Genomic DNA, 21,765 nt, shown 5'->3' with positions numbered 1-21,765 from the left:
TCTGCATTGTATACTGATTCCATATGAACCTCAGATCACTTGAACCGGCCAATTGCACTTAGACCATTAGGTTAAGGCCGCGGACTGGTTGGGTCATGGGATCCAGGTTCGGGTCTTACAGTTTTTAACTTAACAATTCATGGTTTTATATTTTAAGGTGTGGCAGTTAAACCCCTTTTATGGTTGTGAGTCCGCCTCTGTTTTGGTGTAGTTTTTTCTTTTGAATTGTTGTTGTTCTTAAGTGGTATATATATATTCTTTCTAATGACTGACTGCCTCTAACTAAACAAAAAAAATATTATGCACTCTTTTTGAATTAGATTATTCTATATATTCATCCTAACTCTTTAAAGTTTAAGTATAACCACCACACTATAAAATTCAAATCTGTTTCCTTCAAAACAAATCCACAAATTTTAGAAAATAAATACTAGTTGACATCTGTACCCACTAGTTGACATCTGACCCACTGTTTCTTTCTTAATACTAGTTGACATCTGTTTCCTTCAACTTGACATCTGTACCCACTGATATGGACGCCTCCCTGCGGTTCATAAAAAATAAAGTTTCGGGGACCACAAATGACTTCCTGACTGCTGAACCGACGGAGCAGGAAATTAAGAAAGCTTTATTTGATATTAATCCGGATAAAGCTCCAGGACCAGATGGCATGACAAGTAGGATTTTTCAAAGATTTTGGAATATTATGCATAAAGATATCATACGACTAGTTCAAGATTTCTTTATTGATGGGAATTTTGATCCGAAACTGAACCAGACCAACATTTGTTTGATTCCGAAGAAGGAGAGGCCAAGAGAGATGACTGAGTTCAGACCCATCAGCCTCTGTAATGTCAGTTATAAGATCATTTCGAAACTGCTATCTAAAAGACTCAAGAGAGTTCTCCCTGACCTGATTTCAGAGACACAATCTGCCTTTGTGGCACGACGTTTGATCACAGATAACATTTTACTAGCGCAAGAAAATTTCCATGCCCTCCGAACAAATACCAGAGCTAGAGAAGACTTTATGGCTATTAAAACGGACATGAGTAAAGCATATGATAGGGTGGAATGGAGCTTTATCCGAACTTTGCTGTTACGATTGGGGTTTGCAGAAAAATTGGTTGTTCTTTTGATGTTTTGTGTTACATCCGTATCCTACCAGGTGCTAATTAATGGAGAACCAAGGGGTAAAATTACACCTACGAGAGGATTGAGGCAGGGAGACCCCTTATCCCCTTTCCTTTTCCTTTTGTGTACTGAAGCCCTGATCTCTCTCCTTAAAGGAGCGGAGGAAGAAAAGCGCATTTTGGGATTACGGGTTGCACGGGCCAGTCCCCGGATATCTCACCTCCTCTTTGCGGATGATAGCCTTTTCTTCTGTAAAGCAGATGTAAAACAATGCAAGGAAATTTTAGACATCTTGTTTTGCTATGGAAATGCTTCGGGACAGCAGCTAAATGCGGCAAAGTCCTCCATCATTTTTGGAAATAAAGTGGACCAACTTGTGAAGCAAAATATAAAAGGAGTGCTTGGGATTACTACTGAAGGAGGGATGGGAAAATATCTCGGACTCCCCGAGCAGATTTGTGGTTCCAAGATGAAAGTTTTCTCCTATGTACAAGATCGCCTTAATGGTTGAGTCACCTCATGGTCGGCTAGATTACTATCGAAAGGGGGTAAAGAGGTACAAATAAAATATGTGGCGCAAGTTGTGCCGACATACAGTATGTCGTGCTACTTGATTCCACAAGGTATTGTGGACAAATTAAAGAGTGCTATCTCAAACTTTTGGTGGAGCTCGAGCTAAGATAACCGAGGATTACACTGGATTGCATGGGACAAGATATGTGTCCCACACGACCAGGGTGGTCTTGGCTTTTTGGAATTACATGATTTCAATATTGCTTTATTAGCAAAACAACTTTGGCGTCTGATACAATTCCCAAATTCTCTCCTGGCCCGAGTTTTACGAGGGAGATATTATAATAGATCAAGCCCTTTGGAGGATCGCAAGGTATATTCACCTTCATATGGTTGGCGTAGTATTATGGCAGCAAGACCGCTTCTGATATCAGGCCTCCGAAAGACTATCGGGGCAGGTCAAAACACATGTGTTTGGACGGAGCCGTGGATTCCAGATATTGATGCCCGCCCGCCGAGACCGGCAGAACGAGTTACTTATAGAGACCCAAAACTCCTTGTCCACTCCTTCATTAGGCGGGATATAAGGGATTGGGATACTAACCTTTTACTTGATTATTTTCACCCAGAGGACATCCCACTGATACTCAAACTGCGACCTAGCAATACATGGTCAATGGATGGGTATGCATGGAACTATACGAAATCGGGCGTGTACTCGGTGAAATCAGGATACGCTCGACTACAGAAGATTAAAATGTGTGAAGCTGAAGATCAGGTTTTACAACCAAGCATCACTGGTTTACAGAGCCATGAGTGGAGTATCCCGGCTCCGGGAAAAATGAAACACTTTATGTGGCAAGCTTTGACAGGATGTATTGCTACGACTGAAAGGCTTGCATGTAGACACCTGAGCACTGATAGGAGCTGTCCTAGATGCGGTGACTCTGAGGAAACTATTAATCACTTGCTTTTTGAATGCCCCCCGGCACTTCAGGTGTGGGCTCTATCGGACTATCCGTCCCTTCCAGGTTACTTCCCGAGTACTTCTGTTTATCAAAACATGAACCTCCTGTTTAGGAGGAAGAGAAACGTGGCCTATATGGAACCACTTATTGAGACCTTCCCATGGATCTTATGGTACATTTGGAAGGCACGCAACGAGAAAGTTTTCAATGGAAAGGAAATCTCACCAGGTGACACCTTGCAGCTAGCTTCTATAGAAGCTGAATGCTGGAGAAAGGCAAATTTACCGGAGGATGGAGAGGAGGATGAGCTACAACCAGCACCGTCGCGAGTTTCGACTCTCCCTGTGAACCCTCAATGCCCGACCTGTCAAATTGATGCCTCATGGGTTGATAATGGCACGGTTAGTGGGCTAGGGTGGTTCTATAAGGATCAAATGGGAGTCGAAAGATTTGGTTTACAAGGATGCCGGAAGAGCTTATCAGCTCTCCATGCAGAGATGGAAGGACTCATATGGGCCTTATTTTGTCTACGAGAAGTACAATGTACTGTGATCCATATGGAGACGGACTGCTCCGACCTGGTGGATATGATTGCCAACCCGACTGATTGGCCGGCCTTTGCCTCCGAGTTAGCCTCCTTCCGTCTTCTACGAGCCGGCTTCCAGGATTTCAGCATCGCCCATATACCCAGGGCTAGGAATGTGCGTGCAGACTCTCTCGCTGAGGCGAGAAACAGCGGTGTTCTTTTTTCCCATATAGATCAGATCCAGCCGGACAGAGCGTCTCTTAGGAACGCCTCAAGACCGACTACCACTTGATCTAAGAAGTTGGGAGCCGACCAAAAAAAAAAAAAATACTAGTTGATGTTTTATACATTTTTAATACCTTTTGGAAATAGAGAAGAGAAATGAACTTATTTTTTCATACACTTTTATTTGTTGTACTTGAAATTTTTGTATAAATCCGTTTACTAATCGGGCATAAGTGGATAAACCAGACTAGAACCTTCTAAATTTGTTACATAAACAGGTTTTTAACGTGATATAATATTACACAGGACCCGTTTATAAAAAAAACCACCGTAATTAACATCCCTAGATTGAAGACAAAGAAGAAACATACTTGAAAGAGAAGAAATTAAGAAATTTGTGAGAAACCTTTAGTTGTTGCAAAGAAGAAAACTGAAAACACAAAGATATGTGAAAGGTAAAAGATGCACAAGATGATACTGGAAATATTATTTGTTAGACAAAGGGTGAATATGAATTTGATGGGCGACTCGGATCATAATTTGGGTGGATGATTTAGATATAAAATTGATCATATATCATCTGGATAGGATCTTAGAGCACCATTAGTGGTGAGCTCTCAAAGAGTTTCTTACCACTATTAATAAAGAAAATTCTTGAAAAGAATGAGAGAGAATGTATAAAATATCTATATAAATAAACTTCTTTACAAATTTGAGAACCAATTCTACATGTGAAAATTATTTAGTGTAACAGCACATATAAAAGATAATTTATAAGAAAAATGAAATAAGTTTATTTTGTCTTTTGTGAGAAACTTAATGGATTTCTACCACTAATCAGAATTATTAAAATAGTAACATGTCTAACTGATAAAAGTTGTGTCCAATTATAAAAATAATCTATTTATATATAAAAAATCACTTTTATACGCTTTCTATATTTTCTAACCACTTTTAGTTCCGACATATTCGGGACCACGCCTCTCTTTATATATAAAAACTGTGAGTGTTTGGTGGAAAATTATATGAAAGTAGATCGTGATGCAATTTCACGGCTCTTTGTAACAACAGTCAAAATTCAGTTCTATTTCTAACATCTAAACCTATAATAATTATTACTGAAAATAAAATTATATTTTTGTATAAGACTTATATGTTCTGCAATGAATTTAATTCGTTTCCTTGCTAAATATCTTTTTTTTACAAAGGGCTTTTTAACTTCCTCACTAAATATCACCTGCATAACAATACAAATATTATCAAATCACTCATGAATGATGCGCCGATATAGCATATAATAGGTTACAGATTGAAGTAGAGTTTTAGTTTTGAGTTCAGAGTTCAACTATTTTTTAATAAAATCTAATAATTTATAGAATTTGGCTTGATTACTATGGGCCTTTTAAAATGCTATTGTTTTTAAAAATACATTTTGATTAAGATTGACTGCCTAATCGACCTTTAATTAGATAATATTAAACTACATTTTATACTGAAAACTAGAATTATAATAATTTTTAAATGATTAATAAGATGTTTCAATGATTATATTAAAACAATTGGATCACACCTATATAAATAGTTCATGTTCATGTTTTAATAGTATTGATTAAAATCTCTTTTTAATCATTTAAAAAATATTATACAACAAAAACGAAAATGTGACTTAAACACACAAATATGAATTAAAAGATAAATATAAAAAATTAAATTTATAACAAAAATATGAAACAAAACATATAGTGTTGCTCTTATATTAAAACATTAGACACGATTACAACCTGACCAAGCTCCAACATGTGTGAAGGAGAAACAAAGTGCTCCAGAACACCACAGCGTGAGACATGTTTCAAAATTTTACTTGACTAAATCCCTGCAAAAAATTCAATCACCTTGTGGATTAATTAGTCCAAACTCTAAGTGGGCCTTATTTACATCTGGCCCAATATCAAAGTCTCCGAAACTTAAAGAGAGAGAAAACCCAAATCTCAGTCCAATGATTTGTTAATTGGAACGACTGCGTTTTGGAAACGCAAATGGGGAAATTTGTTATAACAAACTTCTTTGAATCTCATCGTCTTCACAGCGTGAGAGAAAAATCAGATCGAGACAATAAGAGAAAGCAGAAGAGATAAAACTTTGCTCAAGTCGTGAGGTTGACGTCGACGGAGCCACGAAAGTAGTACACGGTTGGATCTTATATATTAAAAAAGAAGTCACAACTTTGATTCATGTGTGATTTTTTTTTTAAAAAATGGACTCTTAACTAGAAATCATTTATCCTTCAATAATTATATCACATCTAAGTAAATCTATATATATATCATTAATCAAAAATCAGTGGGTCCCTTCGGTGCAGCTCACGCAGCAATGTTTCTCACCGTAGGACGTTCTTTTTATCAATAGTTTTTGTCTTGACTAAATACAGTTGCTTAAACAATGCTGATTCATTATCACCCCAAGTACTCTCTGTCACTCGAGATAATGTATGGTACACATTTTTAAATGCTAAAAAAAAAGAGGATACGGCAAGTGAGCTTGTTCTTTCTTCTTTGTTACTTGTGCGATTGATTCGCCATTATTGTACTCTGTAAAAGCTCGAATCATAATGAATCTGTTGAGGGATACCGACTCCCTCCCCGGTGAGTAGATCAGAGAACACCGGGTGAACAAATTTCTTGTATCCCTCTTGATTTTGAACTTGAACCTGAAACGAGTTGAAATCAATTATAAACATCACAAACAAGAACTAGCTAAACCTAATCGAATCAGACTTATAACTCTACAAGTGGTATCAGAGCACAAGGTTCAGTGCTAGGTCTAAGAGGAGGTCAGATCTGATAGAGATGTTTACTTATCTGTGATTATGGTATTGTTGGTAGTGATCTTGGTGCAGTGAATCAGCGAAATACTCAAAGGCTCAAGATGGAACCAACACACGGGAAATTTCAGATAGACCAGTTTGATGGTATTAATTTATTAATTTTTAACACTTTTTTTTGTTGCTGGTTGTGAGTGATCTTGGTGCAGTGAATCGGCAAATATTCAAAGGCTCAAGATGAAACCAACACACGGGAAATTTCAGAAAGACAAGTTTGATGGTAAAGGGGATTTCGGTCTATGGAAGTTCAAGATGATGGGACAACTCGAGATCTAGGGGCTTCTGCAAGCGATCGTGGATGGTTACACCATATACTCTAAATCAGAAAAGCAACTAGATGGTGAAGAACCTGTAATAGATCAAAAGAAAGAAGAGAAGGATCTAAGAGTACGGAGCTTACTTGGTGCCAGCTTGAGCGATTTTATCTTAAGGAAGGTTATGAACGAAACTACTTCTCTTGGAATGTGGAAGGCACTAGAGAGGCAGTTCCAGCTCAAGTCACTCCCTAACAGGATCTATCTGAAAAAAACAGTTTTCCTGTTACAAAATGGAGGAAAACAAGTCGATAGAAGAGAATGTGGACGTATTTCTAAAACTGATAGCTGATCTGGAAAGTCTGAAAATTACCATATCAGATGAAGATCAAGCAATCCAGTTACTCTCTGGTCTTCCCGCTGCGTATGAGCAACCCGTCCACACTCTTCAGTATGGTTTGGGTAAAGACACTCTTACAGTCTCTGAAGTTGTTAACTCTGCATATTCAAAATAAGCAGAACTTAGACAAAAGGGGGTATTAAACAAAAAGAAGTCTAACTCTGAAGGCTTATATGTTGAGTCTAGAGGAAGGTCGTCTAAGCGACAAGAAAATGGTAACAACAGTAAGAAAAACTACGGATCAAAGAGCAGAGGTGACAGGTCAAAGTCTAGAGGCAGGTCAAACAAAACAAAGAAAGGTGCTTGCTTTAAATGCGGCAAAGAAGGTCACTGGAAGCGTGAATGTCCAAACAGAGATCAAAGGAATAATGGTGAACATGAAGTCAATGCAGTAACAGAAGTAAGACAACCACTGATTCTAACAGCTAGTACTCATGATTCAAGAAAAGATTGGATTCTAGACTCTGGATGCACAATTCATATTACTCCAGACAAAGAAGTTTTGTTTGATCTACAACAAGGAGATGGAAGCACGGTTCTAATGGCAAACAATACTCAATGTGAAGTAAAAGGCATTGGCAAAATCAGTATCATAAATGATGATGGTGATGTGATTATTCTAAAAGATGTACGCTATATGCCGGACATGAGTAGGAACCTAATCTCCTATGGTATGCTTGAAAAGTCAGGATGCAACTATGAAGGTGGAGACTTCAAAATAACTTTCTACAAAGATGGGCAGAAGGTTATCTCAGGCAAGTATGCAAATGGACTCTATTACCTAAAAGGATCAGTGACTAAGGGTGAAGCGAATATTACCGAAATGTCAAAGTCTACAACAGAGATATGGCATTCAAGGCTAGGTCACATGAGATCTAAAAATATGAAGGTCTTAACCAAAGAAGGCTACTTGCCTAAGGCTGAGGTAGGGGAACTAGAGTTTTGTGAGGGTTGTGTACTGGGGAAATCTCACAAACAAAGCTTTCCTACGGCTAAGCACACTACAAAGGGCATTCTAGAGTATGTTCACACTGATCTATGGGGATCACCGTCTACACCTGAGAGCCTAGGAGGTTGCAAATACTTTATCAGTTTCATAGATGATTACTCTAAGAAAGTGTGGGTCTATTTTCTAAGGACTAAGGATGAGGCTTTCTCGACATTCAAGGAATGGAAGGAAAACTGTGGAAAACCACACACAGAAGAAGATCAAGTGTCTTTGTACTGATAACGGGTTGGAATATTGCAACAATCGGTTTGATGAGTTGTGCAGTAAAGCTGGGATTAAGAGGCACATGACGTGCACTTACACTACCTCAACAAAATGGGGTTTCAGAACGTATGAACCGCACCATTATGGATAAGGTAAGAAACACGCTGGCAGAGACAGGTCTAGGACAAGAGTTCTGGGCAGAGGCTACTTCAACTGCAGTGTATTTGATAAACAGGACTCCAAATTCTACCATTGATTTCAAACTACCAGAGGAAGTTTGGTCAGGGAACAGGCCTGATTTAGCACACTTAAGGAGATTTGGATTCACAGCCTATGTGCATGTTATGCAGGAGAAGACTAGCCATAGAGCCGTAAAGGGAGTGTTTCTTGGTTACCCGTTTGGGGTTAAAGGCTACAGGGTGTGGATTCCTGAGGATCTAAAGTGTACCACGAGCATAAATGTTGTGTTCAGGGAAGAGGAAGTATACAAGGATACTCAGAGCCAGAATACTACAGAAGGTACTAAGGGTTCATGAACTACACATGAAGAAACTAATAAATCTAAGAAGAGGGTCTCTTTCAGTCCTAGTCTGATTAGAGGTCCTAGCAGTCCTGACTATGAGCATGGGGAATCCTCTGGCTTCGGAGACACAAAATTATCTCAACAAGACACTGAAGAACAAGAAAGTTCAGAGGATTCGAGCAGTGAGGATGATACAGAGGGTTTAACATTTGAAGAAGACATTGATGCTAATATTCCTACTGATAACTACATGCTAGCCAGAGATAAGGTTCGAAGACAAAACATCAGGCCACCATCTAGATATGAGGATGCAAATTTGGTTGCCTATGCTCTATCGGTAGCAGATGATATCGAGAAGGAAGAGCTTAAGTCCTATCAGGAAGGTCAACGAAGCAGAGATAAGAGACTGTGGAACAACGCATCAGATGATGAGATGGATTCCCTAAGGAGGAATCATACTTGGGATCTAATTGAGAAACCTAAGCGGCAGAAGACAGTGGGTTGTAAGTGGCTCTACAAGTACAAACTAGGCATTCCAGGGGTTGAGGACAGACGTCACAAGACTAGACTCGTTGCTAAAGGTTATTCTCAAAAGGAAGGCATTTACTACAATGAGATATTTTCTCCTGTGGTAAAACATGTTTCTATCAGGATAATGATATATATTGTGGTTAACCGAGACTACGAGCTAGAATAGTTGGATGTTAAGACAACTTTCCTACACGTAAATCTAGAGGAAATAATTCTAATGGATCAACCTGAAGGGTACATTAAACCAGGAGATGAGAACAATGTGTGTCTGCTAAGAAAGTGTCTATACGGTTTAAAACAGTCTCCAAGACAGTGGAATCTACGGTTTGACAGTTTCATGAAAAAGCAAAAGTTTCTGAAGAGCAGCTATGACTCATGTGTCTACCTAAAGAATATTAACACTCCTAAGGATATCTACCTACTGCTATATGTTGATGATATGTGAATTGCATCAGGGGATATGGGTGAGATACAGAGAACTAAGGACAGCCTAAGCAGAGAGTTTGAGATGAAGGATTTGGGAAAAGCTCCTAGAATCTTGGGTATGGACATTATCCGAGACAGGAATAAGGGAACTATTATTCTATCTCAAGAGAACTACATCAAAAAGGTTCTTAAGACTATTGGGATGGAAGCGGCAAAGCCAACCTCAACTCCATTGGTGCCTCAATTCAAATTGAAGAGTCTAACCAAGGTGGAAGCTATAGCAGAAGCTCCTAGAATGGAGAACATACCATATGCGAGTGCTGTGGGGAGCCTAATGTATGCCATGATAGGCTCCCGACCAGACTTGGCTCATGCAGTAGGCGTTGTGAGTATGTTTATGGGTAAACCGGGAAGAGATCACTGGCAGGAAGTGAAGTGGATCCTAAGGTTTCTACGGGGAGAATCTAAAACATGTCTAGCTTTCATCAAACATTCAGAATGCAAAATAGAAGGGTTTTCACATTCAGACTACTCAGCAGACTTAGACAGAAGGCGTTCAATTACAGGATATGTTTTCAAAGTCTGGGGAAACACAATATCATGGAGGTCTAATCTACAATCAGTTGTTGCTCTTTTGACTACTGAAGCAGAGTATATGGCACTCTCCTCAGCAACCAAGGAAGCTATTTGGTTAAAGGGTATTTGCAAAGAACTAGGTCTACAAACAGGCAGTGTTAAACTGCATTGTGATTCTCAAAGTGTCCTAGCTCTAGCAAAATATACAGTGTTTCACGAAAGGACTAAACACATTGCAAACAAGTATCACTTCATCCGTGATATTGTTGCTTAGGGTGATGTTGTTTTATACAAAGTTCACACAAGCAAGAACCCAACAGATTTTCTGACAAAGGTGTTACCTGGTCCAAAGTTCAGGCTGTGTTCTGAGCTGGTGAATTTGTTCTGAGTCCAAATTTGGCTACGGGTAATGACACGGCTGAGGTGTTGATAGTTTACCTCAAGACAGAATGAAGAAAGTTAGCTAATGTCATTCAGATATGGTTATTTCTTCAAGTTCTGAAAATCAACACAAACTTAAAAAGAGAGAAAAGTCATTACCCGAGTACTGGAAGCGAGGTGGAGCAGTTACGTATCTTCAGTTTCAGGTGGAGTCTCTCTGGTTTTCCTGGAACAGAATTGAAAATCAGGGTCAATAAGGTATCAGCGACCTATCAGTTTAAGCTAAAAGGATTTCTGAGTACTTCGACAACAGAAAAAGGATCTGAGAAACTTATCTGGCTGTGTTGCGGTTAAAGGTGAGAACTTTTGGTGGCTGAGTGATAGATCGACTGATTCTTGGCTAAGGTCTTGTATTTGCAGAAGGTTGAGGGTTTTTTTTCGATTCAGATCAGGGTCATGCCGAGTCATCGCTGGGGTGTCTGAGTCTGAAGTCTTCAGAATCTGCAGAGAAAATACAAAGTGAGTTGTCAGTGAAAGGCTTTACAAGGTTAGATCGTAAAGGAGAGATCTTGACAGAGAAAAGAGAAGAGATATATAGATTACCTTGAGTTCTGGTTACTCTCAGAGGAAGAGGGAGACGGAGAAGAGGTTGGGGAGACGACGGAGCTATCTCTGGTTGAAGGAGACGGTGAATCGCCGTAAGAGAGAAGGCAGCGGGACGAGTCAGCTAAGGTTTCGTAGAGAGAGAGACATCACTTGGTGTTGTGTCCGAAAGGTGGAGTTTGTGGGTTAATTCATCCAAACTCCAAGTGGGCCTTATTCACGTCTGGCCCAATATCAAAGTCTCCGAAACCTGCAGAGAGAGCAAGCCCAAGTCTCAGCCCAGTGATCTGTTAATTGGAACGACTGTGTTTTGGAAACGCAAGTGGGGAAGTTTGTTATAACAAACTTCTTTGAATCTCATCGTCTTCACAACGTGAGAGAAAAAACAGATCGAGAGAAACAGAGAAAGCAGAAGAGAGAAAACTTAGCTCAAATCGTGAGGTTGACGTCGACGGAGCCACGAAAGCGGTACACGGTTGGATTGAACCATTCCGGCGGTGGTTTACCAGCGTCATAGAGGATATGACAAGTGAGCTTGTTCTTTCTTCTTTGTTACTTGTGTTGATTCGCCATTATTGTACTTTATAACAGCTCGAATCATAGTGAATCTGTTGAGGGATACTAACTCTCTCCCCGGTGAGTAGATCAGCGAACACCGGGTGAACAAATTGCTTGGGTCTCTCTTGATTTTGAACTTGAACCTGAAACGAGTTAAATCAATCATAAACATCACAAACAAGTAGCTAAACCTAATCGAATCAGACTTATAACTCTACACCAAAATTCAGTAACTAAAATTTCAGATATCCCCTATATATTATTTGAAGATCTTTTACAAAATTAGAACCTTAATTTTATAATAATTAAAAAAGCTTCATCCTATGTGTCAATCAATTAGGACCTTAATTAATCCTATGTGGCATCATTACATTCAATTGGAAAATTGGTTGGTCCATATTAGAATTTCATTTGTCGCTAGATACATTCAGTATTAAACTATATGATATTACATAATGCAATGAATTATATTATAGGGGATAGGAGCGTATGATTCTCTTTTATGTGTAAGAGATAAAAACGCAAGCTATGAACCATGATAGAATAACAAAGCATTAAGAAAACCCGAAACTTAAAAACTATAAGTTATCGATTTAACCATAAGCAGTCAGAACTTGAGATGATCGTTAATAGGGGATGTTGCAGTTTTGTGATTGAAAATATATGTTAACCGTTAATGTGAGTTTTGCTTTCCTAAAAAGACCATTGTTGCCATATGTATCTTTAGTTGGTATGTTAATTATTCAGTATCCACATTAGTTGGAACGTAACCATTCATAACCATCAAAGAACATGTAAACCAAGTTACATATCGATGTACAGAAGAATGTAGATGAAAGTGGCCGTTTTGTTTATTGTGTTATGTTTGGTTTGATGATAAGTCATGGGTTTCAATTGAACCGAAAAATTGACCGTTGAATATGTTCGGTTTAAGGAGTAGTTAATGTCGATGATAGTGATTTAATTCATAAATGAGAGTTACCCAAATACGCATAAGAAGATTTACATTCATGGATATTTATGTTATGTATTCTTTTTATTAGTAGAAAAAATATTTTTACTTGATACAGAGTTCGAATTAATTGTAGCACGGTAAGTCCATATGTAAAATGGAAAAACGTGGTCACCAAGGTAAAACATTATAATATTTAGATGTGAATTAAGGTAAGTTTTAATAAGTGCAAATATCCCTTATATTTTAATTGAAAAACTTTATAACATTATATTATAGCCACGTGTCACATAAGAATGAAATTCGTAATTCTTATAAAAATAGGTTCGTCCATCTTAATTTATAGTATACTTTTTGTTAGACTAACTATCAAATTGATAAATAGTGTACAAATGAATATTCTCACACTTTCCTTAAATAAAAGATACAGAATCACTTTATGTGATTAACGTATATATGACAATTAATGATTATGAATAATAAATATTTGATAACAATTTTTGTATTCTTCTTCATTTTTGTCTAATTTTATATTATTAAAAAAATTAAAAAATCACATTAACCATATAATAAAAAATGTTATATTTTGAATTTTTTAAAACGACTATATATTAGAAATTTTAAAATCTCACTTTGAAAAATTTGTGACCAATGGCTTAATCTGTTTTGTTGTAACAAGATACAAATGATCATAAAATTGTATTAATATGAATTTTTATTTAATAAATATTTAAATTAAATAATATAGTCATTCAGTTGAAACTCTTCAAAAAACTTTGTGGAAGACAAAGGTCAAAGTAATTTGATTTTGGAAACAATACTAAGTTGATGACTCTAAAACCATAAAAATGGTTTTTAGTGATACTAAAGTAAAGTATTAAAAAATTGTAGGACCTGTTTTTGTAATAAATATTCACTTGATAACTACATTACGGTTTTAATAGGTACTAGATTTTGACCCGCACGCCCGTGCGGGTGTATGTTCAATTTGTAATATTAAAAAAGTGTTATTAGGTTAAGCATTTGAAATTAGTTTTTTTCTAGTTAGAAGAGTAGTCGTCGGTTTTCTCTCTCTTACTCCGGTGGTTGGTGGTTTTCACCGCCACCGGGAGCGGCTAAGACTCTGGAGAAAGAGGTTTTCAAAGTTCTTTACCGCCGGCTTTCTGTCTCCGGAAGAGGATGACTCCTCTAGCATATCTATCGCCGGCTTTTTGTCATTGGGAAGGATGGTTTTTTTTAGCGTCTCGATCACCGGAACTTATATTCTTGTGTGGTGAATTGGTATTAGCTTGAAGTCGTGGGAATACTGCTTTTGTTTGGTTCTTGCGTTTTCAGTCACTTCGCCGCATCCTAAGTTGGCTTTTTGGGTTCGTTTTTTGTGATTTATGTTCGCTGTGGAGGTATCTACTAAACCTTATCTTGGTCCTTTGTGGTTTTGAGAGATGGTTTCTAGACGAAGCAGTTAACTTGACTTAAGTTCTTCTCTTGCGAGAAGGTGTGAAGTCTTTGTTCTGTAGGTCACTTGGCTGTCTTGCTAATGTTCGCGTGTAAGAGCTGGTGGTCTTCTTTGATGTTTTCCCAAGTAGTGTTTCAAGGTCTTTTGTCCTTGTATCTTAGTTATAGTGGTGGTTTCTGATCATGCAAGTTTCACATGGATATCAACTGCTGGAATTGGTGTAGATTTGACCTCTTGATTGTTTCTAATGTTGTTGGTTCTAGTATGGTTTGGTGACGTTCCTTTCAGGGTTGAGACCGATCAAGACATTTATTCCTTAGGTCAGTTCCATTGATATCAATTTTTTTTGGAAATATGAAAAGAATAGACTTGTGAACATAGATGAGTTTTAGGCTCTGTTTATGTCTTTGTTTTATTTTGTTTGGTTTATGTTCTTTGATTTTGGTTTTTATCGATATCTCAACTTTCTTCGAGTTAAAAAAAAAGTTAAGCATTTGAAAGGATTTTTTTTAAATCAATACCATTAAAAGGGGACCGTTCCCATTTTATGCCCTTAATGAAATGTTAAAATTTTCCAAAAATGTCTTTAATGATATGACTAACTAAAAAATTCATTAATGACATTATTGTCTTTTGTTTTTTGGGCCTATATTACATTTAAGTGAGTTCTATTTATATCTAATCTATTTCATAGCTCATAAACGTTTTTGATAATAACAATAAATTATAATCTGTAATAATTTAAAAAGGTAATATTACATATTGATTTTGTTACTAAATGATTTTACGACTTTATCGCATAACTAAAAAAAATTGTGCCACTTTATATGTTTTGAAATATTTTATAGAAAATATAATTTTTAAATTTAAAATCTTACTCAAGTACAAATTTCAAATGCAACCATTGTTTAATCTTACTCATGCTTTCTTGTTTATAAAAAAAAAACATGATTTCTTTCTTGAAGCTAAGAAACCAAAACAAACACACACACACACAAAACTGAGTCCCAAAAAAGTTGTCTTGAAACAAACACCATTTAGTAAAGGCATCCCTTTAGTAAATATAAAGTTAAACCAGCTACAAAGACAAAACGATTGAGATTTGATGAAATGAAAAATGAAGACATACTAATTAATATGGACCATCGAATTTTAAATATAATATGGTTTAGTCAAATTTTAAATTAAACCGAGTTTTGTATGTTATTAAACCAAGCTATATTCGCAAAGTCAAACAATGATAAGTGGTAATTAACTCCCGGCGGTTCATTCATCTGACCGAGTTTTCTAATGTTGTTGGTTCTAGTATGGTTTGGTGACGTTCCTTTCAGGGTTGGGACCGATCAAGACATTTATTCCTTAGGTCAGTTCCATTGATATCAATTTTTTTTGGAAATATGAAAAGAATAGACTTGTGAACATAGATGAGTTTTAGGCTCTGTTTATGTCTTTGTTTTATTTTGTTTGGTTTATGTTCTTTGATTTTGGTTTTTATCGATATCTCAACTTTCTTCGAGTTAAAAAAAAAGTTAAGCATTTGAAAGGATTTTTTTTAAATCAATACCATTAAAAGGGGACCGTTCCCATTTTATGCCCTTAATGAAATGTTAAAATTTTCCAAAAATGTCTTTAATGATATGACTAACTAAAAAATTCATTAATGACATTATTGTCTTTTGTTTTTTGGGCCTATATTACATTTAAGTGAGTTCTATTTATATCTAATCTATTTCATAGCTCATAAACGTTTTTGATAATAACAATAAATTATAATCTGTAATAATTTAAAAAGGTAATATTACATATTGATTTTGTTACTAAATGATTTTACGACTTTATCGCATAACTAAAAAAAATTGTGCCACTTTATATGTTTTGAAATATTTTATAGAAAATATAATTTTTAAATTTAAAATCTTACTCAAGTACAAATTTCAAATGCAACCATTGTTTAATCTTACTCATGCTTTCTTGTTTATAAAAAAAAAACATGATTTCTTTCTTGAAGCTAAGAAACCAAAACAAACACACACACACACAAAACTGAGTCCCAAAAAAGTTGTCTTGAAACAAACACCATTTAGTAAAGGCATCCCTTTAGTAAATATAAAGTTAAACCAGCTACAAAGACAAAACGATTGAGATTTGATGAAATGAAAAATGAAGACATACTAATTAATATGGACCATCGAATTTTAAATATAATATGGTTTAGTCAAATTTTAAATTAAACCGAGTTTTGTATGTTATTAAACCAAGCTATATTCGCAAAGTCAAACAATGATAAGTGGTAATTAACTCCACCACAATCCAACGTAATGGGCTTTTTATATTAGCAGTCAAATTAGAGTAGACCTTTTAGTTAGACAAATTAGCTAGGTCCAATAATCTCAGCTTAGAAAATAACCAAAACACTGAGTTTTAATGCCAGTGGCATATGTTAGTAAATATTGTGGAAAACTTAGGGTTAAGTTCTTTTTGTACTTCACTTTTAATAGATTAGATTAACAAAGTGATAAAAGATTTAAACCCAAATCTATCAAGCTCACTATAAATTCAAAATAAATTTCAGTCCACAACCTATATATCCTATTAAAAGTGAAGTACAAATGAGAAATAACCCTTATTTTTTTCTTAATATTTACAGTAGAATGCCACTGATTTAAATTAAGGAAATTTTGTTAGATTAATTAAGTTATTTTTTACGCCAGCTTTATTAGCATAGCCCATTATTTGTTTGTTTACAAATGTTAATGGGTCTACGTTTTTGACAATAACTCTGCTCATACAACTCTAATCTGACCCATTCCTAATCTCTAACCATTAATATTAGACTCATACTCATATTTTGTGGAACCACAAATTCAATATACACAGAAATGTTTTTAAAACAAAACTGAAACAAGAATTTGTATAATCAATTGCCATATTCACATATGAATAACCTAAAAACCAAAAGTAATATATGTCTGTAGTTTTTTAAATTTTAAGAATTTCTCTAAACCGGTTATTATGTATTACATTAAATATTTTGAGGTCAAACCAGTCAGTTTGTTTAATCTATTGGTAATTTCACTTCCAATTAAAAACCATTCGGTTTGCCTATTTAATTATTTATATTATTGATCAAGATTATTCCATATTTAGATAAAATTGACTAATTTCAAACATAAAATCGAGATTATATAGATTCTACGCAATAAATTTTGCACCTATAATTATAAACTGTTAAGATATCAAGTAACCTATACTTAATTTAACATGAAAAAAGTAAATTATAATAAGCAGACAATGTAATACGATCAACTATTCAAATAAATCATTTACGATTAACAAAAAAAAACAGAAAATTCATTAAATATTCTAATTTCACACACTACCATAGACGAACTATATGATTAACAAAAATATGTTTCAACCATTTATATATAAATAAATAATGCAATTCATCATTTACAGTTTTAATATCACAATTACATAAGCTAAAATAATAATATCATAACATTTCAAACCGAAAACGAACACCCGTGCGGGCGCACGGGTCAAAGTCTAGTTACAATTACAAATGCGGTCAAACATATATATAATTATATAAAAAACATAATTGTATACATATTAAAAAGTTCAAATATATATACATATTTAATTTGTCAATACTATATATTTTAAATCTTATACTATATAAAAGTTAAGGCTATAAGCCATTGAGGGCGTCCACATAGGATTTAACACGACCATTTAAAATATGACACATCATCCTTTTAATTTGTTATTTTAAAAAATGTTAGTATTTCCAATTTTTAAACGAAATTGATAATATATATAATTAAACTAACAAAATAAATAGTAATATTTTACAGCTTAATTAAATAAATGGTAAATGTTAGAGAAAATTGGAAAATCAACATAGTTAAATTAAAAAATTAAGAAACTCGACAAATCAGCAACATAATTTATTGATTTTTAAAATGTCAATATTTCCAAAAAATATTTAAAAACGAAATTAATTTACATATATAGCTTAAACTTAAAAATTAACAGTTCACATCTTACTTACATATGCTAATTATTACAGTAAAAAGGAAAATAAAAAGAAAATATTAATATTAGCAAAATAAATATTTATTTTTAGGTATAACAAATACTTTTAGATTTTTGTGTTAGTTAATGTATTATTTTAAGTTAATTTACCATTTTTTGTTATAATTTAATTTGATATTTTAAAAGTATCATTTATACAAGAAAATAGAAAACTAAATTATTAAAAATGGAAAACTAAATTTAAAGTCAATGAATAACAAAAAGTTAAACATCTGAAAAGGGAAAATCACTTAAATACAAATAAGAAAATTTCCAATATATGAAATATTTGGTAACTATAAATAATTGTCTAAAGCTTGAAAAAGTTTTCAAGTTTAACTTGAGGGGAGAGATATTGAAAGAAAACGAGAGATTTACACAATGGTTGCTTCTTTGTTGATTTTTGATGAACTTAGAAAAAGTTTTACTAATAATGAAGTTCTTACTAGAGTGGTTTACTTTTAGGAAGGATGTAACAAAAGTTTTTCTGAGATCATCTACCTTTGGATACAATCACCCTTTTGTTACAAATAAGGTATAAGGAATTTTATTTATAAATTATCAATCCAAAACTTTATAAGCATTGTATATTGTTTGACACAAATTTTTACAGAGAGGAACAATCCTCACTTTCATACCAACTAATTGAATAGTATGAAGGAGATTTAAGGACTGATGTAATCTATATGATAAAGAACTTTTTGGTCATCAACAACAAAACAAGTTACAAGGTGACTTCTCACAAATTCTTAATTCAAATCATATTTTTAATTTGTTATTTCTAAAATTGTAAATATTACAAGAAAATCGTTGAATATAAAATAAAATATAATTTGATATCAAATAAGGTAAATTTATAAAAATATAAATACTATATATAAGTTAACATAATCTATACTATTATTTTCGAAAAGTAACAAATAAATAACAAAATAATAATAAATTAAAAAAAAAAGATTTTCAAACAATTATAACTATATAAATTTAAATTTAAACTCATAATTTTCAAAGTTTCGGTTAAAGACTACATCACTGAAAAAATTCATAAATAACATATACTCTATATAATTTGATTATATAAACCATTGAGAATTTCCATGCATTATTGCCAGACTACCAATCAAAATATGATAAATAGTTATTTTCGTTTATTAATTTTAAAAATATCAATACTACCAAAAATCATTTATTTCAAAATAAAATATAAATCAATATAAAATAAGATGAATTTACAAAAATATAAATACTAAATATTAGTTAACATAGTATAATAGTTTTTTCAAAATTAATAAAAAATAAAAAAAATATTAGTTTAAAAATGCAAAACTTTCAAACAATTATAACTATATAAATCTAAATTTTAAACTCATGATTTTCAAAGTTTAGGTTATATACTGTTTTAAATATTCATAATAAATAACATGTACAATATATAATTTGATATTATAAATCATTGAGAATGTCTACATATTAAAAAAAAAGAATGTCTACATATTATTTTAAAGCACCAAACAATGCCAAGATCGTTTTTATAATTTTTTTATTTCTAAAAAGTTAATATTACGAAAACTTTTTATTTCAAAATAAAATAAAAATAAATGTCAAATAAGTTATATTATAAAATTAAAAACATCATGTATTATTTAACTTAATATAAAAAGTGTTCCAACATTAACATAAAAATAACAAACAAAATTAATAATTAATTTTAAAATGCAATACTTTCGAACAACTATACCTATATAAAACTAAAAACATGATCTTTTAAAGTATAGGTTATATGCTACTGACAATATTCAAAAAATATATATTATATATAATTTGTTGCACAAAATAATTGAGAATGTCCACATATTATTTTAAAGCACCAAAAATATGCCAAATTACCTTTTAGATATCATCTTACAAAATTTCAAGACTTTCAAAAATGTTTCTTTCAACATAAAAAATGAAATCAATATCAGATTTAGTAAAAAGAAAAATAATTAAAATCAGTTTGATTTTAATTATTTTAAATGATAAAAAATAAGAATCTAAAGCAATTTTAATTACTTACTGAAAAACATATGATTTAAAAATTGATGCTATTTCCTAAAAAAGAAGTCAATATTAAATTTAGTAAAAATGAAAAATAATGAAATAATAGAAAGTAAATCTTAAGATATATATTATTTATAGTGTTCACATATAATTAAAAAAATTCATGGCAATAATATACAATATCAGCATTTTAATTTTATATTTAAATATTAAATGTTTATTTATCTCAAAGTAAAATAAAAATAAGATAAGTATAATTTTTAAAACAAAAGAAATGAAATTAAACAAAAAAACTTATGTAAGGCTTAAACATGTAGTTTATCTATGTGTTTTCAAATCGTTTATCTATGTTGTTTCAAACTGACTTTTATCAATCAAATGAATTAACATATTTATTTACTAATCAACACTTAAAATTTGAATAAAATTTCTTACATAAATATTTTCATGAATAATAATCAAAATATTCATTAAGCTAATAAAAAAACATTTTTATGGAACAACCCTAAATATAATACTACCAGTTATGCATTCAATGTAATTAAAAAATGAATATTTCAATTACATATGCACAAAATATATAATAATTATAATCTTATTGTAAAAATTTGGTAAGTACAAAGTAAATTAATATGAATATAACAGTTAAATATAATTTTTTAAAAATATTATTAAAAAAATTTAAACACATTTATAAATATACAACAAATTTACATACACAAAATAAGATATTTTTTGGGTCAACAAAAAGATATCTAAATATTAGTTATTAAAGAATATAACTGTATAAAAGTCTAAATATGAAAAATAATAAAACACACATTGAATAAAGTTTCATATAAAATGCATATCTATATATATAAAAAAATGTTCTTTCTCTCACAGCATGACACGTCACCGCCACATAGATAAGTCGTGCGATCTCGTGTTGACACGTCACCGCCAAAGCTCTGCGTTTCATTAAACACAAATCGTGTTGGGCTTTGTTCGGTAATTGCATAATGGGCTCTGCATTTGGTCACCGTGTCTGGCCCGGGAACGTGGGAATCGCCCTCTGACCCTAACTGATCGAACAACGCTCTGAAGACTGTCTCTTCCTTTCTGCGGCGGCGGCGACCTCTGTGCTACCTTTCACTTGCTGAAACGGCCGAGAAGTAACTTCGTCTTTAATCCAGTCAATTCAATCACTCACTACGATGTATTCAATGCGTCGTTTGTTGCTCATAGGCGGTGTCTCATCTGTATAAATATGTGAGTTCTTCTCATCACGAACTCATCCTCTCTTTCAATCTCTTGCGATAAAATGAATCATGTTGTAATGGCTAATTCTAGGGTTTTCTCCTCCGACTTGAAGTCCGGCAGTTGCTCCTCCGTCGTCGAGGCAAGGCTGCTGCGGTTCTGGAAGGCGAGAAGCGTCAAACGTGGTGGCATGCTCCTGGTGGACGTCAACGTAAGTTCTTTTTCTATTTCTTTTTAGATCTGAGTTTGATCATTCCGGCGAGTTAATTTTGTTTACTGATGAAGA

The 21,765-nt window shown here is 33.5% G+C and overlaps 1 protein-coding gene across 1 annotated transcript; it reads left to right on the top strand.

Moving 5' to 3' along the window:
- The first annotated feature begins 2,053 nt into the window (after window positions 1-2,053).
- LOC108815655 (uncharacterized) lies at window positions 2,054-3,433 on the top strand. Its single transcript, XM_018588189.1, has one exon. It carries the CDS (start codon window positions 2,054-2,056, stop codon window positions 3,431-3,433), a length of 1,380 nt encoding a protein of 459 aa, XP_018443691.1.
- The last annotated feature ends 18,332 nt before the right edge of the window (window positions 3,434-21,765 follow it).

Source organism: Raphanus sativus, chromosome 4 (assembly GCF_000801105.2).
Source record: "Raphanus sativus cultivar WK10039 chromosome 4, ASM80110v3, whole genome shotgun sequence".
Taxonomy (NCBI): Eukaryota; Viridiplantae; Streptophyta; class Magnoliopsida; order Brassicales; family Brassicaceae; genus Raphanus; species Raphanus sativus.
Note: the sequence above shows the minus strand (reverse complement) of the source record. Positions and strands in the feature narration are given on the sequence as shown.

Bases quoted from the DNA above. Each gene is read 5' to 3' on its own strand.
- LOC108815655 (XM_018588189.1), top strand. From the start codon at position 2,054: ATGGCAGCAAGACCGCTTCTGATATCAGGCCTCCGAAAGACTATCGGG.